Genomic DNA, 14391 nt, shown 5'->3' with positions numbered 1-14391 from the left:
TATTCGGCTTCAGCCTGGAGCCCTGCGCTTAAATTAACACGGAAGCGACTGAACGCAGCTGCTATGGTGAGCTATTTTTAGAACAGACCCGCGGGCAACTCGTGTGGTGCTTGCGGGCGACTCATGTTGTTGACCCCTGAGTCTAAGTCGTCGCTTTCCTTCTTCTTTTTAAACCCAAAGTGCTCCCACACATCTGCTTTTAAGCATGAAGGCGCTGGATTTATATTCGCCGCCATTTATTTGAATCTCCTCGCTCTGACTCCGTAAACAAGAAGAGGTAGACGTCGGCGTAAAGTTAGTAGTACGGGTAACTTGCTCTACAGCGATACTAGCGGCTGGCTGACCAAATCGCTCTTCCTGCAACGCAAATGGGGGTAAACACGGGGATTTGAATGGGACTTATGTATCGATACTCGCGGCTTAAAAATCGATACTTTCTTGGGAGAAAAAAATATCGATTTATATCGCAGAATCGATAAAATTGCCCAGCCCTATACAACACCCTGTCTTATGAATGAGGGAACGGCACCTGCCGGTCGCCTTCAAATTCACAATATCTTGTCATATGAGTGAGGTAACGGCACCGTCGGTCACCTTCAAACTTACAACAGCTCTTTTCGTAAATGAGGGAACGGCACCGCCGGTCTCCTTCAAATTTACATAAGCCTCGTACCGAACTTACTACCAGTATGTGAGCTATGTCTGCGCAGAATCACTGGGCAGAACCAACAGCCCTATTGAACTGATAACACTTTCGCCTGTAAGGCAGGAACTTCCAGATTGTAAAATCTCACGAACGTAGACGGGGAGGCCCAGCCTGCCGCCATACAGACATCGTGGATGGAAATCCCTCTGGCCCAAGCCCACGAATAGGCCATGCCTCTAGTGGAGTGTGCTCTGACACCTAGCGGGCACTGCAGTTGTTTGGAAGCGTAAGCTACTGCAATCGCGTCCACTATCCACCTGGACAGGGTCTGTTTCGAGGAGGCGAGACCTTTAGTGCGCCCTCCAAACGAAACAAATAGCTGCTCAGAACGCCTGAAGGCGGCGGAGTGTGTGACGTAAACCCTCAATGCCCTGACAGGGCAGAGGACATTGCCACCGTCCCCCTCGTCGGGTGCTGGCAGAGCCGAGAGGGAGACAATCTGGGCCCTGATGGGAGTGCCTATCGCTTTGGGGACATAACCATGCCTCGGCCTAAGAATGACCTTGGAGTCATTTGGGCCGAACTCCATACACGTCGGGCTCACTGAGAGTGCGTGTAGATCCCCCACGCGTTTTACTGAAGCCAGAGCTATCAGGAACGTGGTTTTTAGCGAAAGGAACCTTGGTTCCACAGTCTCGAGCGGTTCGAAAGGATGAGCCTTCATGGCCTCTAGGACCAAGGCCAGATCCCATATAGGAACCGATGGGGGCCGCGGGGGATTCATCCGTCTGGCCCCTCTGAGGAAACGGATGATGAGCTCGTTCCTTCCTAGCGTGCTGCCTAGCGTCGTCTGAGCGAACGCTGCTATAGCCGCTACATACACTTTGAGCGTGGAAGGGGACCTGCCCAGTTACAACAGCTCCTGGAGGAAGGAGAGCACCCGCTGGACCCCACATTGCTGTGGATCAAATCCCTTGGAAACACACCACTCAGTGAACACCGTCCACTTAGAACTATATAACCGCCTCGTCGAGGGGGCTCTAGAGTGTGAAATCGTGTTCATAACCCCTTCGGGCAGGTCAACGGGTATCCGTTGGTCACCCATACATGCAGAGACCATCGCTCTGGATGGGGATGCCAAACTGACCCTCCTGCTTGAGAGAGGAGGTCTGCTCTCAGCGGAACTGGCCAGGGGGTGAGTGCGACAGCTTCACCAGCTCTGGGTACCAAATCTGGTTCTCCCAGCGCGGCGCTATAAGGAGCACCGGGCGGTGCGTCTCCCTGATTTTCGCTATGACCTGGGTCAATAGGGAAATCGGTGGGAAAGCATACAGCGGGAGGCTGGGCCAAGGTTGGGACAGCGCATCCTCGCTTTTGGACAGAAACGTTGGGCAGCGGGCGGTCTCTTTTGTTGCAAAGAGGTCGAGCTCCGCTCTGCCGAATAGGCGCCATACCAGCTGGACTGTCTGGGGGTGCAGGGACCATTCTCCTGGGAGAATGAGGCCCCTGGACAGCTTGTCCGGGCCCACATTGAGGTGGCCCGGTACGTGCGCAGCTTTCAGCGAGCGCAGCGAGCTGTGTGCCCACACGAGCAGGCGTTCCGGCAGATTGCCCAGACACCTGGACCTGACACCGCCCTGCCGGTTCACGTAGGACACCACCGTGGTATTGTCCGACCGGACCAACACGTGGTGTCCTCGTATAAACGGGAGAAACTGCTTGAGCGCGTTCTCTACCGCTATCATCTCCAAACAGTTTATGTGTAGGAGTTTTTCTCCGCTCGACCAGAGGCCCGAGGCCGCTCTGCCCTCGAAAACGGCGCCCCAACCCGAGGTGGAGGCGTCCGTCGAGATGACTTTGCGGTGTGAGATGGCTCCCATTGTCACTCCCCGCTGGTACATGTCGGCTACTAACCAGGGCTCTAGGGCTGAAACGCAGCCCTGAGTCACTCTGATCCTGAAGCCTCCGGACGCCCAGGCTCTCTGAGGCACTCGAGCGTTTAACCAGCATTGCAGCGGACGCATGCGCATTAAGCCCAGCTGGAGCACAGCTGCAGCTGAGGCCATACGTCCCAGCATCCTCTGAAAAAGCTTGAGAGGTGCGATTTTGCCCGGCCGGAAGTACGCAGCCATGCGCCGAACTTGGCGCGCGCGTTGGGGTGACAGGCGGGCTGACATTGCCACAGTGTCCAGATTCAAACCCAGAAATGAGGTTGATTGCGTGGGCACTAATGAGCTCTTGGTCCAATTGACCGTGAGCCCCAGGCTGTCCAGATGGCTGAGCAGCATTGCCCTGTGGGCGAGGAGCTCGGCCTCTGACTGCGCCAGGATGAGCCAATCGTCCAGGTAGTTCAATATTCGCATCCCTCGATTTCTCAGGGGAGCGAGGGCCGCGTCCATGCACTTCGTAAATGTACGGGGTGCTAGTGACAGGCCGAACGGAAGGACGGTGTATTGATAAGCCTGGCCGTCGAAGGCGAATCGTAAGAATGGCCTGTGACGCGGCGTTATCTTGATTTGAAAATATGCATCTTTCAAATCTAGGGAAATTAGCCAGTCTCTCGGGCGAATATGCGCGAGGATCTGCTTGGTCGTAAGCATCTTGAACGATCTCCTCAAAAGAGCTTTGTTCAGACGCCTCAGATCCAGAATCGGTCTGAGCGACCCGTCCCTTTTTGGCACGAGAAAATATCGGCTGTAAAAGCCTGACTCGCTCATAGAATGGGGAACCGGTTCTATAGCCCCTTTGCACAGCAGCGTGGCGATCTCCGCTCGAAGTAGATGTGCTACTTCCTCGCTCACTCTCGTCTCCGTACGCGCACAGAAGCGCGGAGGGCGGCAAGCGAACTGCAGAGTGTAGCCGTGCTTCACTGTTCTCAGCACCCATTCTGATACACCTGAAATGGCTTCCCACGCTCTCGCGTGTGCCACACGGGATAGAACGGCCTCCGGGCTCGAAACGCCGCGCTTCGCGGGTTTGACGGCCTGTATAGGAGGGGCGGGCGCGGTGCTGTGGGCCAGCCGATCGCTCGCGATGGCTGGCCGCCTTACACACTGTATCTCTGCCGCTTTGAGCGGGGAATGGCTTGTGTGTGGCCCCACACTCATCGCTCCGGCCACCCTGGGCGGAGAACAAATGGTGTGTGGCGCGGCGCGTGGTGCCTGAGGCATAATGTTCGCGAAAATGTGTGAGCGCGTTTGAGCGGGCACAACTCTTACACGTGGAACATGACCGGTTAAGAGTGGCTGTGTGACAGCGCGTGTGGTGGCTAGGCGTGGACGCAAACAAGCGGACACGTGACCTAACTCTAGCACTCGAGCGGCCGGTGGCCGCTTTATGTGAGTGAGAGACACGGGGCTTATAGTGCTTGTGTGCAGGGGTGAACACAGAAAAGTGGGCACATTTACTGCATTTGAAACACATACGGCGTGAGCCGTGCAACCAGAAATAATGCAACTTTTGTGATTTCTCTGGTTCGCCGTAAAAACGGCGTTTGTAGACAGGCGAGAGGGCAGTTTTGCCGGCTCGTTGGCTGCGTGAAAACCATCTGCAGCAGCCACAGTGGTGGGGGCTGACAGGAAAGAGGTGGTCTTGACGGGTTTTGACGGTGGTCCGGCCGCGGCGGGACTTAACCGTCGTTTCTCGCCTCTGGCTAGGAGGACTTTGGAGGCTCGGACTTCAGCGCGATCCTAGGCCGGGGGCCCCGCGGTGGAGGCGGCTTACCACGGCTGGAAGAGCGCGATCTGGGGCGGCCGCTCGGTCTTCGCTGAGACGATGGGGGCCGCGCTGGGCGCTGCGCGGAGCTCGGTGCTGGCTGGTCACGAGGACGGCGAGCAGCGGAGCTATTGCTAGCGCCGGGGCGTCGAGGCAGAAAGAGGTTCATTGCCTGAGTCGTGTTCTGCACTTCCGAGAAATGGTCGACGATCCCCTTGACCGCTGGTCCGAAGAGCCCAGAGGGGGAGAGCGGGGCGTTTAGAAAAGCCGCGCGCTCTGTTTCTCGCATGTCCGCGAGCGTGAGCCAGAGGTGGCGCTCAGCTACCGTGAGGGAGGCCATAGAGCGTCCGAGGGCCTGTGCTGCGGTCTTGGTAGCGCGGAGGGCGAGATCCGTCGCGCTTCGCAAATCCGTGACCAACTCAACGTCGTCCAGATCGCGGAGGAGATTAGCCTGGAGGATTTGCAGCACGGCCATAGAGTGCAGAGCAGATGCCGCTTGACCAGAGGCAGCGAAAGCGCAGCCGATCAGCAATGACGTCACTCTGCAGGCCTTAGACGGGAGGAAAGCCTTTGAGCGCCAACCAGAAGGCGGGCAAAGGTGCGCTGCGACCGCCTCTTCCACCGGAGGGATATCGTTGAAGCCTTTCTCAGCCGCGCCGTCAACTTGTGAGAGCGCCGAAGAAGCCTGAGATGAGACCCTTGCGGAAAATGGCGCGTTCCAGGACTTCGCGAGCTCCTCGTGAAGCTCTGGCAGAAAGGGTGCAGTCCTGGAGGTGGGCGCACGGCGGCGACTGTTTAGGAAGCATCCGTCAAGTCGGTTCGGCGCTGCCACCTTGGGCGGGGCCCACTCGAGGCCTAGCTGCTCGACGGCCCGGATGAGAAGGCGCAACAGTTCCGCGTCCTCACCCGCTCGAGAGCGTCCGGAGGCCCGAACTGAAGAGGTCGCGGAAGACCAGTCCTCGCTGTCGGAAGCCATGATGGAGCAGCTGTCGGCGCGTTCCGCGGCCGCATCCGCCTCATCCCCAGAGGCGGCAACAGAGATGGCGGCCTGGGGTGGGGGCGGGGAAGGCGAGAGTGAAGCAGGCGGGAAGGGTTCCGGCGAGCTTCTCTCAGCAAACTCCGGAGTCCGCTGCGAGCGGCGCTTCTTTCTGCGCGGCTTAGCAGAGACTGGAGGGATGTCATTCTCAAACTGTTCCGAGTTCCTCGCACTCCGGGCATCCGCCGGCGAGAAGTGCGGCGGCGGCGTGATCACGGCCCAGGCAGAGAGCGCAGATCATATGGCGGTCCCCGGAACTGAGCTGCGCGTGACACGAGCCGCAGGTGGAACGAGACATTTTGCATCAAACGCTCGGCTCTTTTTGTGAAAGTGTGACGCAGCGGCGACAACACTTGAGCGTAAAGGATATGGGCTGCCGGATAGCAGAGCAGGCACGGATGGCTGAAGGTGGCGCGATGCTGCCGGCTTCTTCAGGCGCTGTCCTCTGCTTGCTCGTCTGCACGATCACGGCGGCGGGTTCCAGATCCAGCGATGCGAAGGGCTTCGCTGAAGAAAAGAAAATCGAATATGCAGCCCGTGAGCCCTGCTTATATACACGTGGCCACGCCCCACCTGTAGGCAAATGAATTGGTCGCCACGTCACGCGGGCTCACCGATAGGCTGCTGCAGTTGCCAGCAGAGCAGCCAATAGCACGCTGGAATAGCCTGCTATGGTCTGCCAGGCTGCCGCACTGCGTTGACAATGTTACAAAATTAAGGATAATTTTGGGTTTTTCAGAAATCTCGAAGAAAGAATACTTTCCCGATGCGTAAGGAAACTTACGCAATACGAGAGAACCTCTCGTAAGAGAACCCTAAATAACGACTTGTATAGTGATGACCGATTTCAAAACACGGCATCATGATGTTTCGAAAGCGTTATGAATCAGCGAGTTGAATCAGGATTCGGATCGCGTGTCAAACCGCCAAACTGCTGAAATCACGTGACTTTGGCGTTCCAAACCGCTGAATCGACTCACTGATTCATAACGCTTTGAATCTTCATGATGCAATGTTTTGAAATAGGTCATCACTATATAAGTCGTTATTTAGGTTTTGCCACACCACACATTGAGAAATGGTAACAATTTTCCCTGTGTGTGGTATTAAACTTGTGTAACATGCTCTAAAGTCCTGCTCCATTATGTTTTGCATAAGTGTTTTGCACATGAATGAGTAACTGAAGTTCTTAAAATCCCACTGTTGTAGTCCTACCTGACAGATATCTCTGAGAATTTTTCACACTGGGCATGTTTGCTGTGGTCCGAGTCCGACTGTTTTGCAATGTTGATCTGATTTCACACTAAACTTGGTTCTATCGAACCCTGGTGCGTTTGCGTGCATCTTACATGCACAGTGCATGACAGGAAAACAGGACATGGGTCAATAATTTTTTGTTATTGATTTGGTGCGGTTATGCGCAGCAGAGTGAACGAAACTTGCGTTTACTGTATGTGCGTCGCATGAATGGCTTAAAAACTGACTCTTTTGGGGAGACAGCGGATTGCGAGCCATTCAATTGCTGCTCAGATTGCACTCACTCTGCACAACGACACTGCAGGCTCACTCTCACTCGTTTCCTAGGTAAATCATCACCACTGTCATCCCTTACATGTGTTTTGTTGTACTAATAATGGCATCCGATTAAATGCATGTGCAGGTTACTCCTGAACAAGTGCACACCTGAATCAGAGTTGCTTTTTTCCCCCTGAATTACCAATTTTTCATGCGAATTGTGCTCCGTTTCTAACTAACTAAACTGCCAGTGTGAAAGCACCCTGAGTCACATCTGTGTTGGCGACAGTCTTAGGCCCTGTTTACACCTGGTATTAAGATGCATTTTGGTCGATCTGATCAATGTGTTCGAACAGCCACAAAAGACCATCTACTCTCCACTACTGACCTAATACGTAAACATTATTGGAAGTGCGCTAGCCAGACAAGATTTAAACTTTGTCGGCTGAAGATCCAAATGTGGTTTGAAGGTGAAAAACGTACCAAGCACAATGTTCTCTCACCATTCCTGATGTCTAACACACACTCACAGCGTTCGGCTGGTCTTGCGTCCTTTTTCATATTCATATGTAAATTGCGTGAGCTTATTTTGTCCATTAGATCAAAAGATCTAAAAAAAAACCCAATACATTTACCGACCATAGAACCTCCCTTTGACCCTTTGAAGAAATCAGGACGGAAGTGGTTGAAAGTGAGAGTCCTGATCCGATACTTGTATTTTCAGGACCTCGGTTTAACGTCTCATCCGAAAGACGGACGGACGGTCGCTCTTAGTACATGATGTAACTACAGAAGATGCACCAACGCACAAATAATCTTACAGCTACTAAGACATATGACCTCAGAAAGAAATCGTGTCCCTTTAATGTAATGCAAGCAGCCATTTAAAATAAGAGTTCCAGAGAAGGCCAGCAACCAATAGCATTTCTTAACAAAACAGAAATGTGTGTTCAGATGTGTGCATGTAGACCAGAACTCGCATTTCAGATCTGCATGTGAGACCTGTCAGGACTCGCAGTGCAGTCATATTTTTTTGTGCTTTCTGAAGGTTTACATATTGCGTGCGAACTTTGTCACCGTGCTCACACTGCTGTAACTCATTTAAAGCTGTAGTGTAGACACAAAGGAGGATCTTACAATCAATATGAATAGTACAGCTGTAGTTCGCCGTCTTATGGAAAGGATAAAGACTTTTACACAAGTTATGATTGTGTGTGTGTTTGTTTACTGACTGACCTGTTATTACTGCAGAAGTGATGCTGACCATTGAAGAGGGTGATGTGGATGACATGACTAAGAAAAGGGTCTATGAGATCAAGGAGAAACCTGGAGCGCTCTGGCACATCTACGCCGCCAAAGACGCTGAAAAGATCCGTGAGCTCCTGCGAAAGGTAAAAGGATAACATTGTCTGTTTGATGTGATTTGCTTTTAAAGTATTAGTTTACCCAAAAATGAAGACCCTCGTGTGTCTTTGAGGACATTTTTAATGTCGCATTTGGGCAATGTTCTCTACCTCTACCTATTTTTCAGACTGATGAAATAGCATATGTATGACACGCCAATTCGCTATGCCATTTTGGCGTGCTATCAAGACGCATAATCTTTTTTTAGCATGTTTATCAACGCCGTTTCATTCTATTCCCTACACTACTCCTACCCCTAAACCTACCCATCTCACACACACACACACACACACACACACACACACACACTGCCCCTGCCCCTAAACCCATCACAAGAAACATTCTGCATTTTTACATTTTCAAAAAAGCATCATTTAGTATGTTTATAAATCCATTTACATACACACGGAATCACACAGCGTACACATACACGCGGAATCACACGGCGTTGACATACACGCGGAATCACGCGGCGTTGACATACACGCGGAGATGTTCGTTTCGGCATACACATACACGCTGAATCACACGGCGTAGACATGCACGCGGAATCACATGGCGTTGACATACACGCGGAATCACGGCGCAGACATACACGCGGAGATGTTCGTTTCGACGTACACACACGCGAAATCACACGGCGTTGACATACACGTGGAATCACACGGCGTAGACATACACGTGGAATCACACGGCGTAGACATACACGCGGAGATGTTCGTTTCGGCGTACACATGCACGTGGAATCACACGGCGTAGACCTACACGTGGAGATGTTAGTTTCGGCGTACACATACACGCGGAATCACACGGCGTACACATACACGCGGAATCACACAGCGTACACATACATGCGGAATCACACAGCGTACACATACACGCGGAATCACACAGCGTACACATACATGCGGAATCACACGGCGTACACATACACGCGGAATCACACAGCGTACACATACATGCGGAATCACACGGCGTAGACATACACGCGGAGATGATGTTCGTTTCGGCGTACACATACATGCGGAATCACACAGCGTACACATATGCGGAATCACACAGCGTACACATCTGCGGAATCACACAGCGTACACATACACGCGGAATCACACAGCGTACACATACACGCGGAATCACACAGCGTACACATACATGCGGAATCACACAGCGTACACATACACGCGGAATCACACAGCGTACACATACATGCGGAATCACACAGCGTACACATACATGCGGAATCACACGGCGTAGACATACACGCGGAGATGATGTTCGTTTCGGCGTACACATACATGCGGAATCACACAGCGTACACATATGCGGAATCACACAGCGTACACATACACGCGGAATCACACAGCGTACACATACACGCGGAATCACACAGCGTACACATACATGCGGAATCACACAGCGTACACATATGCGGAATCACACAGCGTACACATACACGCGGAATCACACAGCGTACACATACATGCGGAATCACACGGCGTACACATACACGCGGAGATGATGTTCGTTTCGGCGTACACATACACGCGGAATCACACAGCGTAGACATACACGCAGATAGCTCAAAATGCGTACAGATAACATGCCATTTGGCTTTAGAAAGTGCTGTCTATGTTTACGCAAAGCCATGATGTCGTGTTGTATTTTTTGAATACGGTATGAATAACTGAAGTTAATTACACCTATTTATCGCAGGTTGGAGAAGAACAAGGTCAAGAGAACCCACCAGACCACGATCCTATCCATGACCAGAGCTGGTACCTGGACCAGACGCTGCGTCACAGGCTGTTCGAGGAGTATGGAGTCCAGGGCTGGTCCATTGTGCAGTTTTTGGGAGATGCTGTGTTCATCCCAGCTGGAGCGCCACATCAGGTTAGTTACTGAGATGGTACTTTAACTGTATTCTTATCGGTTCTTTTTGTTATATATTTTTTAAATAAAAAAACCTTATTAAGAACATAATTAACATTGCTTTATAATATGAAAAGTAAAATATCTATAGCAAAAGAAACAGCAATGTTTGAACAAAACAAATATAAAGCATCTATTTGAAAATGAACCAGTGCGCCGGCATTTTTTGTGTTTTATATGCATAATATACAATATAAGTACAAAGTGGGTGAAAGCATTGATAACATCACAATAATAATTGGAAATGGGCTAATTTCCCATAGACTGGAGTGAGACCATAGACGTCTATCGAGCTGTCGCAATCTTTTTTGACGCTCTAATGTGGCGTGACCTTCACAGACACTGTAGCGTCTCAGTCCAAACAAACGGCAGTTTACAGCACGAAAGCTGTATATTATGCATAATATTATCACGATTGCAAATGTTACATTGAATTTTGTGGTTCAATAAACAAGTACCCTAGTTAATAATAGGGATGGGCATTTTTGTCAAATTCTCATTTCGATCATCGATAGGTCTCAAAAACGATTACTCGAGTACTCGGGGGCGGGGCATGTGCAGGGGGCAGGGCATGTCCGTCATTGAGATAATGAAAACTGTTATGAAAATGGTTTTTGACAAATACAAACGTGACATGAAAACATGAACATATAAAACAAAAAATAACTGCTAGATTATGATGCATAAATGTCTTTGAAAAACAATCATCTTTATAAAATGACCGTCTCAAATAACCAAGTCAGTAATATCGAGCGTTGCCTTTGAGCTGAAACTGTGAAATAACACTTGCTAGCTTGCTAGCTGGTTAATAAACTCAACCAAACGCGCCCTATATCAATATTAATATGAAGATTATTATGAACCTCTTACGACATAAATCAACACAAAAGGACGTGAATGTTCACGTGAACTTCAGCGAGCTAGATTTTACAGGTTATGGTTTGAAACGGAACATTTTGAATGCGCTCTTCCCTTAACAACGCTGATACACGGACAACGAAAGCACACAGAAACAACATTTTATTAAAATCGTGTTCACATTATAATGCTTTGACAGATTGACTCTGCACATCATGCACTTAATTTTATTATTCATGATCAAAGCGTTTACAGACATAGGCTACTGCGCGTTTTCGAACTCATACCGAAAAACAACTTTAAATAAACTAGGTCTACTGTTAAAAAATACGAGAACAGTATAGCAGTGCTGCATTACTAATATCAATGATTCTGAGAAAGAAATAGCCTATCTGAAAAGAATATGACTGTCTCTAAACCATATAATTTCGAGCATGAAATATGCGTTTGAGCTGAAAATGAAGAGAATGAACAACAGCCGGTATAACGGCAGCGCTTTGCTTGTTTATTAAGCTCAACCAAACGCGTTTTATATTAGATTAATCAGATGGACAACATAAAAGTAATCTTACAACGTGCATCTGCAGAAAAGGACGTGAATGCGCACATGAACTTCACGCGCTAGTCTGAGTGTTCTCGCTAGTTTCTCTGTGGATCAGCTGATACACCGGGAACTAAGCACAGATAATTTACAGCATTCTAGTTCCATCGTGTTGTCATTATAATGCTATGTAGGCTATGACAGATTGGCGCTGCACATCTTGCACTAACCATTTAATGATCACAGTGATTCCAGACATCACTGCAGTGCACGCCTCAGTTTCACTTTATTTCGCCGCGGTCTGGAGGCGTGCTGTATAACGCTAACCAATCAGACCTCAGGTACCGCGCAAAACGACGCAATAACCAATAAAAAAGAGACAAATATTTTTTTTTTCAGGGCGATCATCGTTCTCATGATCGATGATCGCTGTCACGTTCGAGTACTCGATTACTCGACCACTGTTGCCCATCCCTAGTTAATAAGTTACTTACATTTTCGACACAAACAATATTGACTTTTTTGTTCTATTTCACTGACGAAAATGGTTCCAAAGGAAAGGAACACTCAGCCCGGTGTTTTGTTACTGAACGATTCAGCGTTTTGAATGAATCGTTTGAATGAACAACTCAGTGACTCACTCATTAAGACGGTCACTTGCTGCCACCTATTGGCGGTTTAGTTTCATGTTTAAAATATCATTGCATTTTTCTTATTTGTATATTCAAACGTTTAAAACCTCAATCTCATAACATTATTTATTATAGTTGTAATTTTGCAGTGTAAATTATTTAATTTGATTGGTAACAGCCTTATAGTGTCTTATTATTAATATAACAGAATTGATTGATCAAATGTAAGAATTTGACATGAAAGATGATGCATTTAATAAGGTTAAAAAATTGCCTTTATAACTTCCTGGGGGAAATATCTCAAATATGTAGATTTAAGTATGTAAAAGCTGATATTACACTGAGAATTTTGCTTCAGAATAAATATGTTTACACCACCAAAAATCCCCCCACACATTGTACAGTGCATACAATTTACTATGTATTGTACCTGATAGGACGGACCCATGTTAATCAATTTCAAATCAAATTGTGAAATTTGTGCCAATGACCAGCACTATAGTGTAAATGTTTTTTATTTGAAAGCAAATTTTGTCTTTCCCCTTTATTTTCTTGCCAGAGTGCACCAGAATGCTTCGTTTACATGTTAAAACCACAAAAAAATTCTACTGGCCCCCAAGTATTTAATTCAGAAACATGTCATCTTTTTCAACACTTGTGAGTTTGCAGGTCTGAAATTCACTGTAAACCACGGCTTCACAGGGCTTGCTGCTTTATTAAGATATTAGCATAGACGATACATATGACACACCCCTACTTGACACATAAATACTAATTTCCTCATCTTGGTTTTGCCAGGTGCATAATCTGTACAGCTGTATCAAGGTCGCAGAGGACTTTGTGTCTCCTGAACACGTGAAGCACTGTTTTAGACTGACACAAGAGTTCCGGCACCTTTCCAACACTCACACCAACCACGAGGACAAGCTACAGGTATTTCTTTGTCCTTCGCAAAAACAAATTCTGCTAAGCCAAGCACTTTATGTTGGTTTAATGTTGCATTTCTGTTGTTCACAGGTGAAGAACATCATCTACCATGCTGTGAAGGATGCTGTGGGAACACTAAAAGCCCATGAGCCCAAGCTAGGCCGCTCTTAGTTGGCGTGAATTTGGGTTCGGATGAGGCCAGTGCACTCGCAAAACAAGTTGTTTATAATGGAACTTATCTCAGCGTTTTGGTAGGATGAAGATGCTGCTTCATCAGTGTTACAAAAGCATTGTTTAGTTTTACAATCCTTTTCTCTGTATTTAAAAAGTCTGTTTTTTGCTCAGCGTTTAAAGTTTGTTGGACTGTTCAGAGAGCTGGTGATTATAAGCTGACATGAATCTTTTAAAGGGTTTTCTATGACTTCTGTGAAAAGTGAGCACTGGGTTTCCTGCTTAGAGAACATTCATTTTGTGCTCTTCAATGAAGGAGAGCTTTTAGTTAAGATGGGGGTCAACAGTAATTCAGATGATTAAAAGATTCCCGCCACCTTTTCCAGGAGAGGTGGAGAAGAACATGGAAGGGATCTAGACCAAAGTTTTTTAGTTTTTAGTTTTAAGTTCTTTTTTTTTTTTTGTTGATGATGAAAACATGTCCTTTGCTTTTTGTAAGATGCCATTTAGGTAATAATTCACTGACAACAGGAGTTCGACTGGCTTTGAGGGACAGTCATTCAAGAATCAACAATTCCAGTTCTGCAGAATTACTGCTCATTAATATGTACCAATATATATATTGATCTTAGCAGTGTGTATGATTTTCTCTTTTTTTCCACAATAAAGATTTACAAGAAAGGATTTGGCCCTGTTGTTTGGAAATGACACAATGAATTTCTTAGCTATCTATTTGTTAAATGCTTACTATTTTATTTTATAAGACATTTTGTGGTTCATGGATGGCACTGCAATAAACTAAAGCTTTTGAAATATTGTCTGTTTACTTTGAAATTTTCTTGACGCAAAAGGGGAACTTTGGCTGTAATCGGAGTTTATCAAATAACTTTTGACTTGTGCTTCTGTAAAGCCAATCGGTCGCTGGAATGTGGTAAAAGCCACATTTATATTAGTCATAACTAAATGCGACTGGCAGGAAAAATCAGAAAATGTCCTTGGGAGACAAAATAATTTTTCT

General features: G+C 47.9%; 1 protein-coding gene across 11 annotated transcripts in view; it reads left to right on the top strand.

Annotated features, from left to right (window-relative positions):
- kdm3b (lysine (K)-specific demethylase 3B) overlaps window positions 1–14190 on the top strand; it is a 45040-nt gene extending 30850 nt beyond the window's left edge. For all 11 annotated transcript variants that reach the window (XM_079839816.1, XM_079839812.1, XM_079839818.1 and 8 more), the window contains 4 exons: window positions 8163–8302; window positions 10029–10205; window positions 13074–13208; window positions 13293–14190. In XM_079839816.1, coding sequence (XP_079695942.1) covers window positions 8163–8302; window positions 10029–10205; window positions 13074–13208; window positions 13293–13373 — 533 coding nt within the window. In that variant the 3' untranslated portion in view covers window positions 13374–14190. The remainder of the gene's footprint in view (window positions 1–8162; window positions 8303–10028; window positions 10206–13073; window positions 13209–13292) is intronic.
- The last annotated feature ends 201 nt before the right edge of the window (window positions 14191–14391 follow it).

Source organism: Gobio gobio (assembly GCF_949357685.1).
Source record: "Gobio gobio genome assembly, chromosome: 16".
Lineage (NCBI taxonomy): Eukaryota > Metazoa > Chordata > Actinopteri > Cypriniformes > Gobionidae > Gobio > Gobio gobio.
Note: the sequence above shows the minus strand (reverse complement) of the source record. Positions and strands in the feature narration are given on the sequence as shown.